The sequence below is a fragment of the Pogona vitticeps genome, chromosome 13 (genome assembly GCF_051106095.1).
Source record: "Pogona vitticeps strain Pit_001003342236 chromosome 13, PviZW2.1, whole genome shotgun sequence".
NCBI classification, from domain to species: Eukaryota; Metazoa; Chordata; class Lepidosauria; order Squamata; family Agamidae; genus Pogona; species Pogona vitticeps.
The window spans coordinates 10,962,039-10,985,426 of NC_135795.1; the positions used below are offsets into that span (position 1 = coordinate 10,962,039).

The 23,388-nt window shown below is 38.0% G+C and overlaps 1 protein-coding gene across 1 annotated transcript in view; it reads left to right on the forward strand.

Moving 5' to 3' along the window:
* The window catches only part of BAIAP2L1 (BAR/IMD domain containing adaptor protein 2 like 1), a 68,283-nt gene that overhangs the window by 28,205 nt on the left and 16,690 nt on the right, over positions 1 to 23,388 (forward strand). Inside the window, exons 4-7 of the mRNA XM_072982984.2 lie at positions 20,888 to 20,949; positions 21,049 to 21,120; positions 21,457 to 21,594; positions 22,832 to 22,984. Coding sequence (XP_072839085.2) covers positions 20,888 to 20,949; positions 21,049 to 21,120; positions 21,457 to 21,594; positions 22,832 to 22,984 — 425 coding nt within the window. The remainder of the gene's footprint in view (positions 1 to 20,887; positions 20,950 to 21,048; positions 21,121 to 21,456; positions 21,595 to 22,831; positions 22,985 to 23,388) is intronic.

Here is a 23,388-nt window from a genome sequence, read left to right on the forward strand (position 1 = left end):
AAGGGGGGTTGCTCCTGTGATCCAGTTCGGAATTACTACCCCACCAAAAAACCAAACAAAACAGTTTAAGGATTATACATACTCTTTCCATCTCTGTAGATTCTTAAGAGTACAGGAGCATACTGGTTTCATGTTTATCTGGAATGTAAATTGCTCTTGAGCAGTACTTATGCCTTTTAGTTGCTTATCTTACTGGTTTCCTTCTAAAAGGTGTCATTGTGTGACTTTGCTATTCTGCCACTCCCCAGGGTTGAATACAGAATGTAAACAACAAAAAGCTAACAAATCATGATGTAGTCACCTTATTTGCTTTGCAAGTTAGTTTTCAGAAGGACTGGCTGAACATACTAGGAATTTCAATATGCTGATGGGTCTCATATGCATCAGTTGTTCAGGATTGTAAGAATAGTAATGCAGTCAACTGAGAGCTATAGTATTTATTATTTGTACGCTGGATCAATTCAGCATACATAGGGTTCTGAGGGGAAAAAACTAGACGAAAGTACCCCCTAGCATTGATACATCAGCATGTGTTTAAATCAAGTTTAAATCTGCAGGTACTTGGAAGTTTACATTTGACCGTGAAAAACACAACAGAGAAAAAGATGAGAAGGGAAGACAAACTTAGATAGAGAATAAGTGAAGTTACTCCTTTTTTTTACTTATTCTTTTAAGAAAGATTTGCATAGGACACATTTGCAGGGTATCATGGCCAGAAGTTTCAGATATAAAGTAACCTGAGTTATATAATACCTGGCTAGGTGCCAATATTATTGTTGCTCATTGACCCATTTAGTAGATAAATACATTTTTAAAAATATATCATCTTTGATATGCGAGAGCACAAAAACATCTGACGTAATATGAGTGCAAAGCATGTGTACTGCATTCATATGGCAGTGCAGGATTGCAGTGTTGCATTGCATTTATACCTTTCTCCAGTGTGTTACAATCTTAAATGCTCTCCTCAATGTAGAAGAGTATGCAAAAACCAGTTTTCTTATTTCTGAGTACCATCGTTTAGCAAAGTACCTAGTTTTTATTGAGGTGAAATATTTGCACAAGTTGTAAAAAAATGTTTCAGTGTTCACCAGCATTTTAGGAAGGGTGAGTTATACTTAGGAAAAACAATGGAATTTACCATGTGGAGCATAATTCAAGCATTTGTTTTGTGCAAGGATAAACCCGCCAGATTTTGTGGGACTACAGTATTTGTGATCTCTCACTAATAACTGTGCTGGCTAATGGTAACAGTAGGTGTAGTCCAATAGCTCTCAGAGGTGTTAAGGCAAATGTTGCTTACCATACTAATAACACACATTTTTAGCCCTTGTCTGGGTTTTCAGTAAACAGGTGGAAACTAGATCAGAAATGTAATAGGGAGGAAGGATTTTAACACTATGGCCCTGCTGTTGTCCCAAGCTAAGTAAAGAAACACCTATCTGTAATGGGAAGAAAGCAATATTTTGCAAATGTATTTTCTTCCATTATTTTTCGACAAAAATATAAAAAAAGAAGAAAATAACTAAAAATTCCACCAAATGGTCCCAACCTTCAACATTATTTATTTGTTAAATTAAAGGGCAAGTATGTTGCCAATTCTTATGTTTTAAAAAGCCCTCATTACTTAGAAAAATAGTCTGTTGATACATAATTTCTTCTAACGTGTTACAGCCAAATTTGGCTTGAATTTAGTTGGGCACAGTCACATCAGTGTCTACTACTTTAAAATGTACAACTTATAGTTGGGATGTCCTTATGACAATTTTCTGACAGAAAACTTAAAATCTCCCATAAAAGTTCCTGTGAAACAATTTTATGTTCATTGAAATGATGGTTTTGGACTCCCTCCAGTTTAATTTCAGATAAAATGCTTGCTGTAGAAATACGAAGGTACAAAAGGTCACAGAACTCTGGACGAAGCAGTAAAATATTTTTAGCAGTCTGAAAAGAAGCCCTTGAAACTCTAATGAAACAGTACTCAAAAGTCAGCATTTCCATAGCAAGGAATATAGTCAGTAGTTGAAGTGAGGATGTTTGAGGAAACCTATCTATTTATAGTTACTTATTATTTTGTCCCACTGTTCTTCTCCAGATGGAGGCACTCAAAGCAACCAAAAAAATAGAGCAAACAACCACCTATCTTTTCAGTTAAATTCATAAAATAATTATCTGTGCTGTGGTTGCCTCCAAATTAGTCTACAGCAGTAGGTGGAGGTACTGCTGAAAATGGTGTAGAAGCTGTTGCCAAATGAAGATGTGGTAATGCCAGTGTTGTGTTGCATGGGCTAACCATGTATTCTGAACATATCACAATTTGTAAAGAGGTTAACTGTTACCAGATAATTTTAGAAGAGGTAGCCTTGTTTGTCTGTGCTAGCATATCAGGCCAAAGCAAAAGAACAATAAAAATAAAGAAGACAAAAACATTGTGGCACCTTAAAGACTGGCTACATTCTGGCAGAACCAATTTAGAGCCGAGTGAGACTTCTGAGAAGTCTGCTGCTGGCCTAAGTGCTTGTGAGAGTTGAAGGGTCTTGACTAATGCCATAAGCCTTCTGATGTCGCATCTCACTCAAGGAGGCTGATTGTAGGAACTGAAGTGCCGTGAGCTGTTCCTTTCTCTCCTGTCACTCCAGACCCATCAGCATAATCACAAGAAGAAATGTCTTACTATGCCTGAACAGAAGTCCAGAAGAGAAGCATAGTGTCCATTGGGTAGTTCATCAAATGACTTCAAGTACTGCTTGTGAAACAGATGCATGCTGTGAATCAAGGTCCTGATGACAGGCCAGGAAGGGGTGGGGCAGCAGCATTTCCTACAAAACTGCAATTGAAACCTGACCATGCTGAAGCAATACTCTTCTTACTGTGCACCCTTTTGGACAGCTGCCCTAGTAACCTGAGCTTCTTTATCCTTGTACCTCTGATATAGTTCCAGTGAGTAATTCCTGTTCTGAGTCAATATTTTTCAGACAACATCATTTTCCCCTTTTTTGGCCAGATATGGGATATAATAAAAGCTTCTGGCAGCTTCATTTCAGAACGGTACAAGGAAGGAAACTCTTCTAGTATATTAATACCAAGTTACATAATTGTTTACCTTTGCATTTTAAATTAATTTCCTCATAGTTCTCTTTTATACCCAGGCTACCATGCCTTTTTATACTAACACAGTGGATGTTTTAATTCTGTGTAGAAAATGATTGGAAACACATGAAGCTTTTCTCAAAGGATTTTTCTGCCCTGTTCTTAATTGTATTTATGTTCATGCATTTGATGGAATGACCCATATGAATCTATTGAGAAGATACAGAACCCGTTTTAGGAGAAAATGAATATAAAATCATAAGGATATAGAGTCAAAAGAAACTGGCAGTTGAGGTAGGACAGGTTGGAGTACAAAAGGATAGGGGAGAAGAAATACAACCCTTTGAGTAAGAATGCTCTGAAAGGCATTTGGAGAAGGGAGAAAAGAATATGACATGAAAAGCCTTCTCTTTGTAGAACTTCTGCATCAGCACATTTTGCCTGAAATAACATTGAGTCATACTATGTTCAGAGCCAAAGCTTATACTTCATTTGAGAAAAGGTGAACTATCATTCCCTGCTGCAAGGAAATACTTGTTGTAAAGAACTTTGTGATTTCCTGAGTAGAATTAGATATCAAGAAAAAGATGAGAGCCAGCATAGTGGGCAGAATGGCAGACTAAGACTCAAGAGGCCTGAGTTCAAATCCCTGGTCAGTTATAGGAACTCACTGGCAAGGAGGTGGCACTGGTACTCCTTAAGTATCTCACGTGTCTTAGAAACCCTACTAGAGTCACCATAAGTCAGAACTGACTTGCCAGATCATAACACACATAAGGTGGTAGCAGTACGGAACACCTGGTTGTGCTAAAACAATCCGAAGGACTGGGAAGAATGTGTTTGGCCAAAGCATGAAGACCATCATCAAAATGACTTTAAACTGAAATGGACATGGGACGAAAGTAGACACTCAGGGATAAAGATAGAGGTAGGTTTATGCACAATAAGAGGAACAGACCAAGCAGCTCTAATCTTCATATAAAAATTTACAGAGAAAAGCAGGCCACAAATCACACAATCTCCGGTGTCTATATTTATAAGGCCAGGAATATGAATACTGTATAGACAAGAAGAACTAGAAATCTTAGTTCATCTTGAGTAATGTGTCCTTCAACCTTGGGTACTGTGTCAAGTTCTGGACATCACACTTTAAGAACAACAAACTGGAACAAGTTCAGGAGAGGCTGATCAGGGGACTGAAAACCAAGCCCTGTGAGGAAAGAAAGAACTAGGCATGTCTAGTCTTGGGGAGGGGGGCGACAAAGGGGAGACACGTTAGCATTTTTCAGATACTTGAGAGGTAGTCATATAGAGGGGGATTAGGATCTCTTCTCCGTCATCCCAGAGTGCAGGGCACATAATAATGGGCTCAAGTTCCTGGAAACTAGACTTCAGTTGATTATCAGGAAAAACTTCCTAAATGTTTGATCAATACAGCAATGGAATCGGTTATCTCAGGAGGTAGTGAGCATTAGAATATGCTGGAGGCATTCAGGAGAAAATTAGACAACCATATGTCATATATACTTTGTTTTGGATTCCTGTATTGAGCAGGGAGTTGGACTGCAGGGCTTTAATAGAGCTCCATTATTCTATGATTCTAAATTTTACCACCATTCCGCTGGTGGATGTCGTTCATGTGCAGCTCTGTCAAGGCATCTCAGAACTCTAAGGCCCAAGAACCTGTGGAATACAGCTCCAGGCTATCAGTATAAGCATTTAATATAGAATTACTCTAATTCTGACACTTCTATAGTAATCAGTCAAATCTGTATGCCACCTTTGGTCAGTGATGGGGAAGGTCAATTGAAATTCACTGTGTCTTTGTTTAGTTTGCTGAATCCATTCCTGAAATAACTTGACCTTATGACTACCTAAGCGTAAAGGCCCAATTTATTTTTGTTACACATAACTAAAGGATTTAATAGGAATGAAGTGTAGCTAATATTATAGGCCTATATAAATGATCATAAAGTCAGGAATAAATTTTACCATGCTGGATAACTGGAGGCTAAAGCAGAAAATAGGTATCTCTCCATAAACCTTTGGTGTTCGTAATTTAAAATAGATATTTCATATGTTGGACCACAAGTGTAAAAACCTCTGTAATTATATAAAAGATAACTTTAAGGCATGAAATATTTGAAATGCTTGTCCTCCAAGTAGGATATTAGGAGATAATATCTGGAAAATGCCTTTACAGAGTTTCTGCTTTAAGTTCCTCCAGATAATGAATAAAAATGGGAGGGGGAAAATACATTTCCTTGATACCTTTTAATACATCATCAGCTAATACTACAGAACTATGTAAATTGTATGCAGACCTTTCTTTCCCCTAAATATAAAGATTTTTATCTTTTAAATAATTTGGTGAACATACAGCTCAGTGAAATAATTCAGTAGCATGTCGGTAGCAGCACTGTAGAATATAAAATGAATTTCCAATAAATGGAAGATGAGACACTGATCCTAAAAATTAGTCTGTTTAGAGTCTACACTTATTCTGAATATTGTGAGAATCCTGCATATTGTGAGATTTGGAACTGCTCTAATACCACTCTTCCCACACTGGACTGTACCATATAAATTGTAGTATTCCACCAGAAGATGATAAATTTTGAGCAGAGTTATAGGGGTAGGCAGTTATGGGGATGACAGTTCAAAAATCCAAAATGAGTCTTCGCAATTTCTAACATTTTATCCCCCTATAGTTTAATGAAAATATATTTAATATCAAGAAGGAAAACTCTGTCATTAGATGTGAATTTGAAAGTGACATAGCTTATCTTGATGTTTAGTGGCCTTGGAAGATTATTTCTGCTTGCTTTCTCCAAAATCAGGGATAATTTACAATTGTGTGGCAAGATCATATATTTTCTAGGTACTTGAGATATTTTCTAGGTACTTGGGATTCTTTGGTTCAACTGCTGGGTTTCATTCTGCCTTTGTCCTTAATGTGGAACTTTGTACAGTGCCATACTGGGTTTTTGTGCAGTGCTTCAGATATCTTACAGCCCCTGACAGCTCCCATAGGCTTTCTAGATGTTCTCTAGAATCAGATAAAATGTAATGTTTTCTTTAAAATCACTGCTTCTTTTAGAATTTTTACAAAAAATACAAAACCCTGAGATAATGCTAGGGTTTTGAGCCCAATTTTGAGCCCAAGGGCTTTGTTACACCTCAAGCAATCTCTTGGCGGCTGCATTGGAGGCAAAAGTGGTTGGCGCTAGCATAGCAGAAGCAAAGCACAGAACTCATCAAAGGAAAGGGGCAACACAAAACACAACAAAGACCCAGTCATAGTCAAAGTTCTACCTAGCCTTCTCCACAGAATCCCTACCATTAGGCTGGAACACCTGAGAAACAACACAAAGGGAAACATCTAGCAATCAAATGTTTAATCAATCTATCCCAAATTCTAAAAAGTTTAAGTTACAAAGCTTTTTCTCCTCTTCCTTAAACTTCCTGTGTTTTCACAGAAGTACTTACTTAAAAAAATAGGTTTGATCAGTCTGGTCCTTCTGCAAATCTATGAAAGTTTGCAAAGTAGTTGTATGAGAGAGTTGATAGAGAAGAGAGAAGATCGTTTAACATTTGAATGGATTGTTCTCTTTGTCTTATTGGGACTTTAAGAACAGTCCCAGCAACGGGCTTTTGAAACAGTTTCAGTGACCTTACATCATGAATTCTGGCACTGATCATGCATTGTATTAGAGTTCTCCCATCATGCTTGTAAAACAAATGAGGGTTTTAAATCTGAACTAGTTTTCCCTGTGGCTGCTTCTGACCTTTCAGAACAATTTACAACTGAAAGGAGACCTTAAAGTCTGTCAGGATAACCAAAGAGTGAGTCTATCACTTTTCCATTAAATCAGAATTAAGATGACAACTTTTTGAGATTACTACTGTGTAGTACACTCTAATTAATCATGCTACTAGACTCCTTGGATTAATGTGCATCAGCATTACATGGAAATCTCATTTGTGGATGATATATTATTTTGAAGTTCTTTAGTTTTTAATATTGTTATCTGAATTCCCAATTCTGAAACATCTGTGTAGTTTGGTCAAATGGTGCATCTAGTGCTGTCAGTCATTTTCAGCCATACTTTTTCCAGAGCAGGTTTCAGGGTGCATGAGTAGGTGCAGACAGACAGTTTTAGTACAAGCAGTGAGATCCAGTGGAAGATAGTGCTGGATCTGGGCTGTTGCTTCCTGTACTGTACCTGTCTTCCTTAAATACTTGGATAACAGCTTTCTAGTGATGGACGCTTTTTCAACATTTTTTTCCAAATTGAAATGAATTATTTTCCCTTTCCCATATAAGGTTAACAGATTTACAAGACATACGATTGACATTGGCAAGACTTTCCCCCCTTTCCTCTTTACCTGGCTTGCTGACGTGTAGGGTTATATTATTACTGAAACAGGAAGGGGTGAGGTGGGCAGAGAGCCATGTCTGCCCTGATATAAATGATAGTAGTAATGAACAGATAGTGAATGAGCCTTAATGTTCTTTTCCTTATAAAATGAAATAATTATTATTTTACATCTCTTAGAAAGTTAACATCTATTGTTCTTTTTTAAGCAGAATATTGTCTCTAAAAAGAGGCCCAGAGGTTCACCTCTTAGACCTATACTCCTGTTTCAATGACATTGTCCTGTTATGTGTCTCTGAACGGATAGAATAAGCCAGGTTTCTTGAGAGTAATTAACTTGTATTTTCCTAATCAGAGTTTACAAATTCATGTTTCTCCAACTCTTCTACCTCAACCTATCTCAAATTGATTCATGAACAAGGAATTTCATGATTTTAATCACATTCTGTTGCTGATTGTCTTGGGCAGTTCAAAGGTCTAATCCTCTAAACAACACTGAACCTCTGAAGAAGTAAAATGGGTTGTTGATTGTTTCAGATTGCTCAACTTTTTTTTTCATCCCAAAAACGTACAAAGAAGCTAGAAATTATGGACTTCATATATCAGACAGTTTCACTATATTATTAATTATTCCAAATAATGGGTTAAAGAGTATATATTAATGGATTCTAAATACAGGATTTTTTATGCAGCCTGAATTAACTATAAAATTAGGGTCAGACTGGGCAAGATATTGTGTATTTGAATCTGGTACAGTATTTGGAATTTTCTTGCTGAAAGGACCCACGTCCAAAGGTCACAGCTTATATTATATATGCATAAGAACTGCTCAGTGTCTTTTGCTAAGTTTGGTATTAGGGTGGAGGCATTGTGAAAAGTAATGTAAAGGGCATGCAAATTAGAGAATTACAGGCAGATATGTTCTGATCTTCTGGTTTGTTTTCTGCAACCACACCCACACAAATAGGTACTGTCAGTTGTTATGTACTCAAACACTCATCATGGCAGACTGTGTCTGCCGTCATAGGTGTCACAGTGCACCCTCCGGGAATGAAGAGCTTAAAGAGCAGCAGTGGGTGTGTCCTAGTTTAATTTTCACAAAGCTCATATCTCACTGCCTTGTAGGCATTTCCTCTCGTTGACATTTCTGTTGAGTGCTAGCTTGGCCTTTTGGTGTGTTTCTCCTGGATTGGATGTAGCTTGTGCTACCTATTGCGGCAATATATTTCATGTTCCCACCTTCACTCTGGATCCAAATAGCACTCTGAGCAGTGGTATGGACTCCCGTAAAGCAAGACACTTAACATGGAAGAAGAGAATTTTAAAAGGTATAGGCAGAGACATGTGGGCAACTACTGTAGTCCCTCGAAGCCAAATTGCCTCTTTTGTTGAAAAGAGTTTTTGTCTGCCCTGATATTCTTTCTCTTAGATTTTATATCACATCCTTAGCTGGTGCTATACATTATGAACAGCATGTTTGCCATTGTGGAGTGTTCTATCAGATTAGTTAGGTAGGCAGGTAGGTAGGTAGGTAGGCAGGCAGGCAGGCAGACAGACAGACAGATAGACAGATAGATAGATAATTCTCAAAATGAGAAGTCAAGAATTAGGGCAGAAGGTTTGTTAGATTATTTGTCCAACTCCTAGGCAACCAATCACTAAGAAACTGCTTACCTGAAGATAAAGGTATTTGCTTGCATGTGGAAGGATAACAAAGAGGGGGCCAGCTTGACCTCCCATGGGAGCAAGTTGTACAGTTTGGGAGGAGCACCAGAAAAGGCCCTATGCCGTGTCCTCATCATTTGCATGTCAGGGTGACAGGACAGAGAGAAAGGCTCCTCTTGATGATTTTAGAACATGGGCAGGCTCATAAATGGAAATGCGGTCTTTCTAGTAGCTTGGACTCAAGTCACTTAGGGCTTTATAAGTCAAAACCTGGACTTAGAAGTGTGTTGAGAAATGGAACAATAGCCAGTGGAGCTGTTGTAAAAGGGGAATGATGTCCCTTGTGGGGGTGGAATAGCAGCAAAGCACACTTGAATGTGTGTGAGTAGTGCTTTATCTCCACTTCGACTTGGCTGCACTTTCTCTCCTTGCACTGGTCACCTTGCCTGTCCCTCTCCTGCCTTCCCCTGCCCTTTCTTGCTCTCAGCCCCAGCTTCACTGGCTTTCTCCCTCACTGGGCTGAATCTTATTGAGCCAGTAGGTAGTTAATTAGCCCTTCCTGTTGTACCTGGCACCTAATCACCGTTTGCGGGTGGTGGGGCAAGAAACAAAGATCAAATTAGTGGAATAAATATCCAAATATCCAATTAGCAGATCTAAGCATGGATACTTCTTGTTCCAGTTGGCCCACCAGCTCATTTTTCTCAACCAGTCTCCTGCCTGGCCACCCACCCACACTGCTTGCTACACCCTTTGCTGTCTCTCTGGGCCTGCTCCTTGCCCTCCATGGGCATTCTGACATGACCCCTTGCAACCTTACTGGCTGAAACATTTTCCAGGCATTTTGATAGACAAAGGGTGAAGGAAAAGTTTAACAAAAGAGGAATGTGTAAATATTTGCCATGTAGTCTCACTCTTATGTTTGAGGAATTATGTCTGATCCGCAAAAGTTCACACTAAAATATACCAGTTAGCTTGTAAGGTGTCACAATATTTTTGTCTTTGTTAGTTTTTTTATTTTTCTATTTTTATTTTGCTTTTTTGTCTGATATGAAAAAAGTGAAATATTGCACTTAGGAAGCTCATTTTCTGGAAATAATGAAATATTCTGGATGCAAAATTAAGAGCTTTTTACCTTTCATCCACCCCTTATATCTATTTTACATTAGTGGCACACCTTTTGCCTTTGATATATACATGTGTGGTTTTCTGTTTTAAGCTGTTAATGTTTCTTTCCTCAAAACATGAAACGGAGAAGAAGAATCTATACTGTACTTGACATTTACTAGCTCTTTGTTAACACAAAAACTTCTTAGATGAAGCTTATGGCTTAAAATAATGGTTCAAAGTCATCTATTTTCCCTGTACAGGCTGTGATTACACAAGTAGAGACTCGTCCATTCTGGTGATCTTCTTTTCCAACCTACTTAAACAAAGTCAAGACCTTGGGCATGTTCAGGCCTGTGGTTGAGCAATTACTGCATTTTCTTTTGTTCTTGAAGTACCTGCAGTTTTGAAGTCTGCACAAGCCATCTATTCATGTAGGCTTTGACAAGGCAAGAGTGGCTTCTGTAGTCAAGGCAGTCAGTGTTCTATATATAAAAAGGATCCCAAATACAGGGATATGTACCTGATATGCGAGCACAAGGCATTCCAGAATTGGCATGTGTGTGGAAGTGTTGTCACTAGTATATTTTTCCCATTCCAGCAGCAGCCCTGTATATGATGTTCCCCAAATAACAGAGAGAACAGAAGAGGTAGCCATGCAATTATTACAAATAAAAACAAAAAATTTAAAAAAGACTAATTGTTATATTTTAATGTGAGCTTTTGTGGCAAGTGCAACTTCCTCAGACATACATAAGAGAGATAACGTCAAATATTTATACATGGCATAAAGATCCAGAGACTGTGGTTGGTTGATAAGAAAGTCAATGGTATTTAACAATGGGGTGATAGCCTTTTTGATATATAGATATATATAAGACATCCTTAGTACCATGCCAAATGGGGGGAAATGTATATAATGCTTTCTTCATATATTATTGACATACACCTGTTTGGAGTTTGTTCATTTTGTATTAAATTGCTGATTGTAACTTGCCAATCACTTTTAAATGAGACAAGATGGATATTTGTTTACATTTCCTAATGTAAAATTTCTTAATCATAAAGCTGCAGTATCCTTGGGTGAAAAATATCTGTTAAATAGAGCCTATGAAAAATTGTAAGAGATGTGAGGGAGCACTGTTTTTAGAGTGTTTGTCGAATGTGCTCTTTTTCTAATAACAAGTGCAGAAATTGTAGCTTGAATGTTCTTAGGGGATAGGAAATTATTGATTTTCTTTATATTTTAGAACTTATATAGAATGATCAAAGCATCCATAGTAATGTTTGAATAAAGTGTACATAATTATGAGCAGAAATAGAATATAATAGAGCAGAGTAGAACAGAATAGTATAGAATAGAATAATGGAGTTGGAAGGGGCGTATAATGCCATTGAGTTCAACCCCTTGCTCAAGGCAGGAATCCAAATCAAAACAGATTTGGCAGATGGTTGTCCAATTTTCTCTTGAATGTCTCCAGTGTTGGTTGGAGCACTCCCCACCTCTCCAGGTCATTAGTTGCATTCTCATACCACTCTAATAGTTATGACGTTTTTCCTGAGATTAAGCCTAAATCTGGCTTCCTATAGCTTGGAGCCCATTATTACGTGTACTGCACTTTGAGATGATTGAGAACAGATCTTGCTGCTCTGTATGACTACCTTTCAAGTACGTATTCAAAGAGTGCTATCCCATCTCTCCTCAGTCTTCTTTTCTCAAGACTATACATGCCTAGTTCTTTCAGTCTTTCCTCCTAGCGCTTGGTTTCCAGTTCCCTTATCAGCCTTGCTGCCCTCATCTGAACCTAGGACTAGGAAATGTTGAGAGGCAACCCTGATTGCCTCCCAGATGTGTCATACATTTAAAAAAACAAAAAGGAGAAAGAGGCAGCCAAAACTACTCACAACCTGGAGTTCATAGCAGGCTCAAGGTTCACTCAGTCTTCCATCCTTCCAAGACAGGAAAATGAGTACTCAGCTTGCTGGGGAGGGGTAATGTATAGCCTTCATATATCTGTGAAGATTCTCAGTCATCCAGGTAAGATTATTTGGAAGTTAAGTAATGGCAATTGGATTTCTTTCCTATTAGGTTGAAACGTTTCGCTACTCATTCAAGTTGCTTCTTCAGACTGAAACGTTTCAACCTAATAGGAAAGAAGTCTAGTTGCTATGACTCAATTTCTAGATATAGCCTGTGAAATTAACTTATAAACTACCCAGAGAGTTCTTTAAGCACTATGGGGCGGCATCTAAGCATGCCTTGCTTTTGCTTGAATACTATTTTTCCTTTCTTTATAGGCATTCCCCACTGACACTTTTGAAATGCAGCATATACCTTTAGGAATGATATATGTACTGGTGCCTTGACATGATGTTCATCCTATCTTAATTCTGACTGAGCACTACAATTAAGCTGATTACACTGGGTTACTTTTATTTTGGTAGGCATGTCAGTTGTTGTCAGGCTCTATATGGCCTCTTGGCCTGATCTGAAAATAAGGAAGTGTTTATTTTGGAATGGGCTGGGTCATGTGTCCTTCAACTCTAATAAGAGAACAAAACTGTTCATACAGTGGCATTGAAGACGGTAGGCCTACATTCCATCAGTTCATTTTCTGTCTGTCCCTTGCATTCTTTAAATTTTACCTGCAAATCTTTCAGACTTATATAACTATCTGTTCCCTTGAATAACTCTTCTTTTCCTCTACTATCTAAAAAGTGCATGTGAAATCTTCTACATAATTATTCTGAACATTCATGAAAACAAAACATTTGGTGTTTCCATGTGAAGTTTATACTTATAATTTAGGGTCATTCCTATTATGTGGGAATAATACCTGTTTGAACATATACTTAGTCTGTGGCTTGGTGCACTGGAAATTCTCTGAAGAGCTGTGTGACCAGAGGAACACATTTAAGGCTTACTAAGGAAGTTGTAAACAAAGGACTAAAGAATATCTTGTTACTCTGCTAATATGTACAGTTAGTTTCTTCCTTATTTGTTGAACTTTTTTGTGTGTGAACAAGAGATTGTCAGATTAGCTTGTATAGATTCATATCATCATATATTCTATTTCTGAATGTCATAGAAGGCTGTCCATGATTGTGTAGACAGCAACAGTCACACACTAGAGGGACCTGCACAATTAACACAGAGAGAGAAAGAGGAGTGAAAGACAAAATGCCTTTTCCTTTTCCCAGTTTCCAATCTGAGATAAACTAACATGATTACTTCTTTGGAAAACAGTAGAAGGTGATACTGCAAAATTCTAGATCAGACATTCTCAATGGGCGGGGACACATTTGAAGGGGGCCACAGACTGGAAACAATTCTTCACACTTCAGCTTTATCTATCTACCTATCTATATGTGTGTCTGTCTGTCTATCTGTCTACCGTATTTTTCCATTTATAAGACAACCCTAGGTATAAGATGACCCCCTCCTTTTTTACCCCAAATTAGAAAACTTTTACCTTCCTTTGCTGTGCCCTGTGGCTTAGCAAAGAGAAGGGAAAAACAGTGGTTTTCCCTTCCTTTGACTGCTGCTTTTCCCTTCCTTTTGCTAAGCCACAAAAAACAGGGTTCAAAGATCAGTGAGCCTGCAATCAGTGGCTGAGGCACTGGTCTGGAGGACCGGATGGGGAATAGTAGCTGTATGGTAGGTTCAGGTGAGAGAGGAATCCTGAAAGAAGTGACCCAGCAGAGAAGCAAATGAGGGAGGTTGGAAGAGCACAGAAAAGGTTTTTTTTTTTTTTTGTCTACAGTACCCAGTATGACCGGTGGTATGTTAACTAGAGGATTCTGGTTTGTAGTTCTTAAAATAATTTTAAAATCCGAGTAACTGGGGGAGGATTCCCTTTTTTTCATTATATCAGCTTTAAAAAAACTGCAGGAAGGAGAGTGCAAGAAAGGAAACGTTTAAAAACTATTCGTTCCTCCCCTCCATCATCTGTGGTCCTCATCTGGTCCCTGCAACAACAATTGGAAGGCTCCTGGGAGTGGCATATTTTTAAAAATTAAGATACAGTGGAACCCAACTATTCATAAGGAATTGACTCAAAGCCCCTCCCCATGCTGAAAATGCAAAACACTATATGCATGGTCCCTGGCTCCATTTAGTAGCCAGTTCTGATAATGACCCCATGAAAATCTTTCTTTAGTGAACACTATCAATAACATGGTCTGTTTCTCCCTCTAGTGGCCAGTTATGGTAACTTCATCATTAAAATATTTTTTGTGGTGATTTTTCTTTTAATACTGTATTTTCAATATTTTCAGACCATGGATAAGTGAGTCAGCAGATACTGATCCCAAGGATAAGTATCTACTGGAATTCCCTGAAAAACAAAGGAATATGAGAGGTTTCTCAGCATGCTGTGTGTGTGCCTGCTTGTTTGTCCGTGTTTGTCCCTAACCCAATAAATTACTCCAGCCCTGCCTTCCATCCTATGAGTCACAATGGATATTTGGAGGTTCCCGAGGTTTACAGAGACCTTTGTAGGGGTGCAGAGTTTTGAAGGCAGCTTAAAACAGCTGAATCAGGACTGAGTGTGGACATAAGATGTAGAGTGACTGGGAGAATGAAAACTCAGGGAAGAGGATGAACTTTTATGGAGGAGGGAGGAGGGGCAGCTTGCTGGAACAGTGAATAAGAACAGGCTGCGCTTCTTTCAACACGTAGTTATAGATTTTACTTGAATATGAGGGCTTATCTAAATAAGACATCTGTTCCCCCAAATATACCACTTCAGTCATTGAAATTTCAGTATTGTTTCCACCATCCAGGCAATGCAAGGCTTGTCTTAATATAATTAAAGTCCTTGCCATTCTATCTTTTTCTGTATTCTCCTTTTAGGCTGATTTGCTTTTATCGCACAATCGGAACTTAACATTTAGTTTGTTCCTTTCTTTCATAAATAGTTCCCTTCTCAAATAATTAGTTCCTGCTGTGTACTGGTGGAGTACGGAGAGCTGCAAAATGGTGTTTCCATTTATGCATGGATGAACAGGCATTTCCCTCACTTTTTGTGGCTTGCTGGTTATTGGCTGGTTTTTAAACTTTAGTTTCCTGGTGCTAATCTTCAGCCTCCCTCCAAAGAGGGATGAGATTAGCCGGATGATAGCTCCCTTATCAAATAAAAAATGTGGGAGGTTGGAAATCAGATGAAGCCTAATTTTTGCACTGGATATATGAATCCCTAACCCTCACATGTTCATCCCTGAAATGCATGTAGTTGCCAGTCCCACAGTACACAAATAAATCCACTGCTTTTTCAGAAGAACACAGTCAACTAGATATGCTCCATCTGGATGAGGTTTATATTAGTTTGATCTGTGAAAACCTTTTCTAAAAAGTTTAGAGCCTTTTCTTTAGGTATTGGCAACTGCGGAATTTAGGTATCAGTCATCTTTCAAGCATTCGGACTGTGTAATAGTATTTTGCACAAAATGTTTAAATATAAGAAGTGTAGCATTCTGTAATGATTTTTAATATAATTTTAGCATGTCAATTTTTTGTATTCATATATAGAGAAGGAGTGTGTTGAAAAGAACTAAAATAGGCATAATTTTTAAAATCTCTTTTTAATACTTGAAGATAACATAGTTATTATATTTAATGCTGTTAATACAGATTACAGAGGGTCAGCCCTGTTAGCCTTTTGTTACAGTAACAAGAAAATCCTATAGACTTCCATAACCTAACTAGAAAGGTTTATTCAGGCCAAAACCCAGTTAGTTTAATGAACAAAATGTTTTCCTGTAAACATTGCTGTCAACCTACAAAGGTTTGTGCCATAATACATTTTGTAGTGTTTAGGATGCCATTTAATATTTTGTCAGAGTTCCAAGGGACTGAACAGGAAACATTAAGAGGAAAAAGAATAATGGCCAGAATCCTCTTAGTTACCCCTACCATTGGCATACATTTCAGTTGTGAATTGCTACAAGTCAGTGTAGGTATTTGCTATCACTAGTTGTGCAGTTTGGCACGTAACAGCAAATACCTACATTGACCTACCTTGCAGCAGTTCACAGTTAAAATTGATGCCAATGGAGTTAACACCAGATTGATTTTTTCAATTGGATTCTGATCATTATTTAATTATTTAGTTATCTAACACGGCAAATGCATTAATTCATGAGATCTTGTTGATGCTCTTTTTTTTCTAACTGGGCAGTTAATCACACAATGGTGCAAAAATTTTCTGCTAAGCAGGCAGTTTACTAAATTCACCACCAAAGTTTGCAGAAATTTTCTACATATTGGCAAAAAAATCTACATATAATTGGTTTGGAAATGCTTTCCCGCTACACACTTTACCCTGTTCACTTAAATTCACATTTGTACTCAATAGGTCCTATTCAGATTCATGTTTACTTCTGCTCTGGCAAAACATTGCCTTTTCAAGCTTCAGAACCGACATGGCTAAGATTAGGCAAAAAGGATCCTGTTCCACTTGTAAGTCAAGTGTTGTTTACTGAGCTATAATTAGTTACACCTGTGTAAACCAGTAGATAGAAATGGAATTGAACAGGTGTCACTATAATACGATGAATATAGTTGGGGTGAACATTCGGTATAGGAGAGAAATTATTAGTCACACAAGTGATATATTATTACTGTTGGCAGTTTTGCAAGCCATCCTGAGTAAATCGCTGTACAGATATACAGAGATGAATATACACAAAAGAATAATTGTGTTCCTCCTCCTCCTCACCTTACTCAATCAGACAAAATGTCTGTCTAGTGTAATATCCATTATCCTAGATGTTTCCTGGAAGCCTATCAGCAAGATGTAAAGGGCATTTGCAACTCGTGTTCCTTCAACTAGATATTCAGTGGTGTAATACCTCTGATTGTGGAAGTTCCAGCCGCTGTTACTGCCAGTAGCAGGTGATGAATATGTGCTCCTTGAATTTCCCTGATCTCTCCCTTCAACATCTTAGAACAGCTATAATTTACTTGCAGGTTTTTTTTATTATGCCACAGGATTATTACAGTTTATTAACTACACCTAGGCACTCTGAATCGTGTGTGAACATTTTTCTATAAATAAAAATATATACATCTATTATTTATTTATTATTTATTTATTTAGAATCTTCGTAGTCCACTTTTCTTTTCAAGAGGACACAAGGCTTACTCTATTAAAAACAAACAGTTTAAAAACTAGAAGGGAAAACAACAACAACAACAAAACCCAGTACTTAAACTCTTAGGCAGCCAGTCACCGGGGGGGGGGGGGGGGGGAGCCTGTCTGAAGAGAACATTTTTCCTGCCTGAAAAATTAAAGACATACATACACGACGCATATGCACAAACATACACGTACCATCTCCTCATCTCAATTAGTTTCGTACTCTTTCCATTTCAAATAACTATTTCTATTTATATGGATGTCTGCACTCAAAGAGGAAAATGACACCTATTTTGGGTCTGCTGGTTTTTAGATTTGTTCAATTCTGAGACATTTAGTGTATCTTGGTGTCTCAGTATAGGAGCATATAACTATAGGTGGTTAAGATAAGGGATATATAAAGTCCCCCAACTTGTTCTGCACCCAAATACATATCAAAAATCAGTCCATTCTGTGCCCTTTTTGTGATACCATAATAACCCTTCCTTGTCTAGGTCTACAGCTGTATTTTTGCATTGCTGGTTTTGTGCAAATGAGGAGGTGCAAAGTGGGACCAAGAAAAATCCTCTCTATGTACAGTTTTATTTTAGCTGGCACAGACTACTACATATATGATGATGATGATATCCTATTGGATTACTGAATTCGTTAAAGACAGAACTCATTGCCTGCTTCACAATCTATCAGTTACTCTTACAACTTGATACTTGCTTGAGAATGCTTATTTAATTATTTCATTCTTTTATGCTTTTCTCGTTGTTCATGTGTAATTATATTACATGTCAACTATTACTTTTTAAGAGTGGTTTGATTTCTGTTTATGTGTACAGCCTAATTGGCTATGAAGCAATAAAGTTAGAATAAAGATTTTTGCTGTTCTGTCCATCAATGATAATTCCCCTTACTCCTTAATTTTGTGTATAGTAGTTGGGTGTTGGAGCTGGGTAGCAGGCATAAAAGGGTTGTATCTTCTGATATATTTTTCTGTTTTTTCTAATGCACTGGGGGGAAATATTAAATTTTTAAAATTGTAATTGTCCTTAGATTAAGGACAGGCAAGGATGAGGGGCAGGGATAGCCACAGTGTAGATTGAAAAACTAAATTGCAGAAGCATATTAATACCAAAAACATTTAATGGCAGATTTACTGCATTTAGAAGAAATAACCCACTTCAGTCTGTACTTCTCTGTTTTCTTGTCTGTAGTACTTCTGTAAGAGACTGTGTTTGTTTTAGGATACCTGCTGCAAAGAAAACTCCCATGCCATATACAGTGGTGCCTCGCATAGCAAGGTTAATCCGTTCCGGATTAACCTTCACTATGCGAAAACATCGCTAAACGGGAATAAAAAAGCCATATGGCTTTAAAACTCACCGTTAAGCGATGTTCTGCCATAGCGCCGCCATTTTTGCACCCTCGGTAAGCGAGGGCAGGGCGCGAAAATGCAGCGCGGACCTTCCGGCGGCCATTTGGGAACCGCCGATCAGCTGTTCTCCTGGCTTCGTTATGCGATATTCGCTAAGCGAAACGCTTAGCGAATATTGCAAAGCGAAAAATCCCCATAGGAGCCATCGCTGAGCGAATGCTCCAGCGATGGCCCAGAGCGCCTCGTTAAGCGATTTCATCGCTCAGCGAGGCGCTCGTTAAGCGAGGCACCACTGTACTTATTGATGCATCATTTGATGAAATACTACTTGAATTTAATTATTTGACTTCAAAATTCCCCAGATTTGCCAGCTGTAGAAGTATATGACATTTAACTGGAATTGCTCAGTTTGTTCTACTATTTACATCTTAGTGTCCCATAATATTACTATACTTTTGTTGTCAAAATATTGTCTCATAGCACAAGAGTAAACAATTAAGGCAGTGTATACATTTGCATGGTGCTAGGGGGACTTTCAGCAGGCGATGTAGGACCAGGAAGAAACTCACATCTTTATAAAATAATCTTAAATATTTACTTTCTCAACTGTATTAATCCTTCAAATTGTTTCTGAAGAGTGAAAAAAAAAATTCAGGAAGAGCAGTCACACCCAACTGCTCTGAGAGCTACAGTCATACTAAGCCCGACTGAGACCAAAATAACATCATCTGAAAGTCAGGTTTTCCACTCTTGACCCACCAGGTGAATGAGTTGTTTTATTGAACATTTACACTGTCGTGGCAGGAAGAGCCAAAGGAAGGGAGTGTTCGAGGATTGGGAAAGTTGAGCCGGCACACAACCTTGTTGGATAACTATCAGAACTTTAAGTTCTCAAGCCTAGTGCATTAATCTTTCCAAATTTGCCAAGTGTGTTGCTGTGGCAGCAAATTCTGAAAACATGTACTGTGTGAGCAGAACTGAAGGAAAATAGAAGTTGGGATTTTGTTTAAACAGGGGTCTGGACCTTTATTCTTCACTATGCTGTAACTTAAACTGAACAGTCCATTTTACTTAGTAAATTAGGTTTCCTTTATTTCTTCATTATGTTTTCAAATATGAATAGTTAAAGTTAATAAATTTCATGGTCTCAGCTACAGTCATTCACGAAGTTGTTAATTCATCAGCCTCATTTAAGTTGGGACTTGGCAGTATGTAACTGATGACAGAATTACACGCCTTCTAATCCTTATTTTCATTGCCAATTCAGGCTATTAATATATATATATATATTATAGATGGTCTGAGCCAGAGACTGTGCTACTAATCTGGCAAAGTAGGAAAGGCAAGTTAAATTACACATGATTCTGAAATCACAGTCAAGGCAGAAAGGATATATCTATGGAAAAGGGTTCAGTAATTGACTTTGGCCCTCTTCCTCCATCATATGTAGAAGGAAAAGACTGTGCTTCCTCACAAATGATTGCTGGTTCTGTCACACATGGGAAGTTCCTGGATTTGTCAAGAAAATTGCCATTCATGTGCATTTATGTTGACTTTCAGCTCTGGTGGATTATTTGCAGTTCTCACAGGCATATGTGAGAGTTAAATCTTCTAAGAAGATCATGTCCTAGTGATCAAGGAAATACAGGAAGTTGCCCTATGCCAACTCAGGTAGTTGGACTGTTATGCTCAGAATGGATAAAACTCCCAAGATTTCAGACATAGGTCTTCTTTAGTCCTTCCTCAGTACTCTGAAAATTGAACCTTGGTACTTTATCCTTACAGAGCATGGGCTCTAGTTCTAAACTATTGTCCACACAGAATCTCTGTCATATCATTCAACAAAAGAACAAAGACTATAGAGAGAAATATATTTTGGGGCACAAAAGTGCAGGAGCAGCAGGCAGTTTTACAGCAAGAGCATTTGTACCTCTTCACATCTTTGAAATGTATTTATAGGCTGAACACATTGTTGAGAGAGAGAATAACAAGTTGTATGCTTATAGGTTATGGAACCTTATCAGTGCATGGGAGGGGACAGCTACCATGATCCTTTTGTCTTTTTTGGATCTTCCATTAATGTATACATTCTGAATATACAGCAAGAGTCAGAAATAATACTTAATTGTTTTTGTTAATAGGACATGTTCTTATAGAAATTTCCATTGCACAGAAGAAATTGAATGACAGCTTAGATGAAAGTGTAAGTAAACATTTTTTTGCAATATTGTACATTACTTCCATATTTCACATATGAAGACACTAATCTTTTGACCATGCTGTCATCTGTTTATTTCTAAAGTTCAAGAAATTCCATAAAGAAATTATATCTGAGCTGGAGAAGAAAACCGAACTAGATGTAAAATACATGAACGTAAGTATATCAAATTTCAGTGCAAGGGAAGAACAACCATTGGTAACTGTATTCTATAGTAATGGAGTGTATTGCTGTTTAAGATTAAAATGTCATGAATAAATGAATTAATATGGCAGCAGTTTCTTTGTTTAACAGTTGGTTGTATGAACCAGACTGAGCGACCTGTACTGCAATTTCTGCTTGCAAGCTGCTGACGTTAGACATGGCATTTTGTGGCATTGTACTGAGGCTAGCCACACACGCTGTCTCCTAAGTATTAACTTTGCAGGTACAGTGACTTCAGTTATCAGTATAATTATCTTATACAAGGTCTCTAAAAACTTTGCATTGCAGGCTACTTTGAAGAGATACCAGAATGAACATAGAAGCAAATTGGATTCTTTGGAGAAGTCTCAGGCTGAACTGAAGAAAATCCGAAGAAAAAGTCAGGGAGCAAGGAATGCAATGAAATATGAGCATAAAGAAACCGAGGTTAGTATGCTTTTGTTTTCATTTCTACCAGGCTGTCATGTGTAAAAACAGGAGATATATGCTCATGTGAGACTGATTCTCTTCTCATAACTAGCAGAACAGGGAGCATTTATAGATATAGTAGGACCCATATCCACATGATCAGTATCCAGTTTCACTTATCCAGGGTCTCAAAATAAAGCCCTAAATGGCTTGGGCCCTGGATATTTGAAGGACCGTCTCCTTCCATATGAACCTACCATTTCTCCCTCAATTCAGCCACGTTTCGATCTAGCCAGGGGGCCCTCCTGAAAGAGCCATCCCTCAAGGAGGTAAGAGGGACAACTTGTAGACAAAGGGCTTTTTCGGTAGCTTCCCCCAGACTATGGAACGCCATCCCGAGTGAGATTCATCTGGAGCCAACGTTGATGACATTTCGACACCAGGTCAAAACCTTCCTGTTCCGGAAGGTTTTTAATTGAAATAAAATCAACTGTGGGTCTTGGTGGCAATTTTTAGAGCATTGTATTTTTAATTGTATTTTACTTATTATTATCTTTTTATTGTGTTTAAATCTTTGTAAGCCACCCAGAGACATAGTGTGGGTGGCATATAAGTTAAATAAATAAAAGAAGAAAAACAGAGGTACATATTTTTATGTTGAATTACCATCACTGGCCACTAGAGAGAGCAAGAGACAATGCTGTATATTTTTGTTCTGTACTATCTAGTTGGAACTGACTTATAGCAGCCCTAATAGGGCTTTCAAGATAAGTGTGATATTTGGTTTTACCAGTTCCACTCCCCAATTCAGTTGCCATGTCTGAGTACAGATTCCAATTCTGGTCTCCAAAGTCCTAGTCCGTCACTCTATCCACTACATCACAGTGTATATCTATACCATGTATAGGATTCGCTGTTATCCACTGTTTTCAGCATCTGTGGGGTGGGGCGGGGCAGGGCTTAGAACTGATCCCCTGCAGACACAGGGGTTCCACTGTATTTTGCAGTCTAATATTTCTAAGACTAAAATATCGTTGAATATTTTGTGAGACAGTACTGTGTAGAAAGCAAGGATATAGAGTTACAATATTTCTGCAGGTTCATCAGGATGTGGGTAGATAATATAATTGCTTAACTCTCTTAGAACTGGATTATGGTAAGATATTATAATAGCTCCTGGCTATTAGATTCAGGTTGTTCAAAACGAGCGTATCAAGTTTTCTCTGTCTGAATCTATTTTTAATGTTTTCTTTAGTATTTGGAAACAGTGACTTCTCGGCAGAGCGACATCCAGAGATTTATTGCTGAAGGTTGCAGAGAGGCTTTACTTGAAGAGAAAAAAAGATTCTGTTTTCTAGTTGACAAGCACTGCAGCTTTGCCCAACGCATGAAGTATTATTACATAGAGGTTGGTATGAGAAGAGAATCTTACATTGCCAGAAATAAATTGTGGAGCCTGATGTTGCAGGATCCTTTCAACAGTGCAGAATTCATACTAAGATAATACACATTTTAGGCCCCATTGATTGAAATGTAAGAAACAGATATTTGAAACATGGAAAGACCAAGTCTGTAAATGAAAATTCAATTCAGTTTGTGGCCTGTAACCATTTCTTGTCTGTTGTTATGACCCTATAATAGCATCATGTTGTGCAAAGAGTTTCTTATCATTTTTTTCCTAAGGACTTGTATATAAAGCTTTATTTTATGTGATGCTTTATGTAGTTCACAACAGAATCTGTATGCTGTTGCTACATTGTTCGTGTCCCCCCCCCAACAGAATGTGAGAAAAACCTTTCATTAAAGATGACT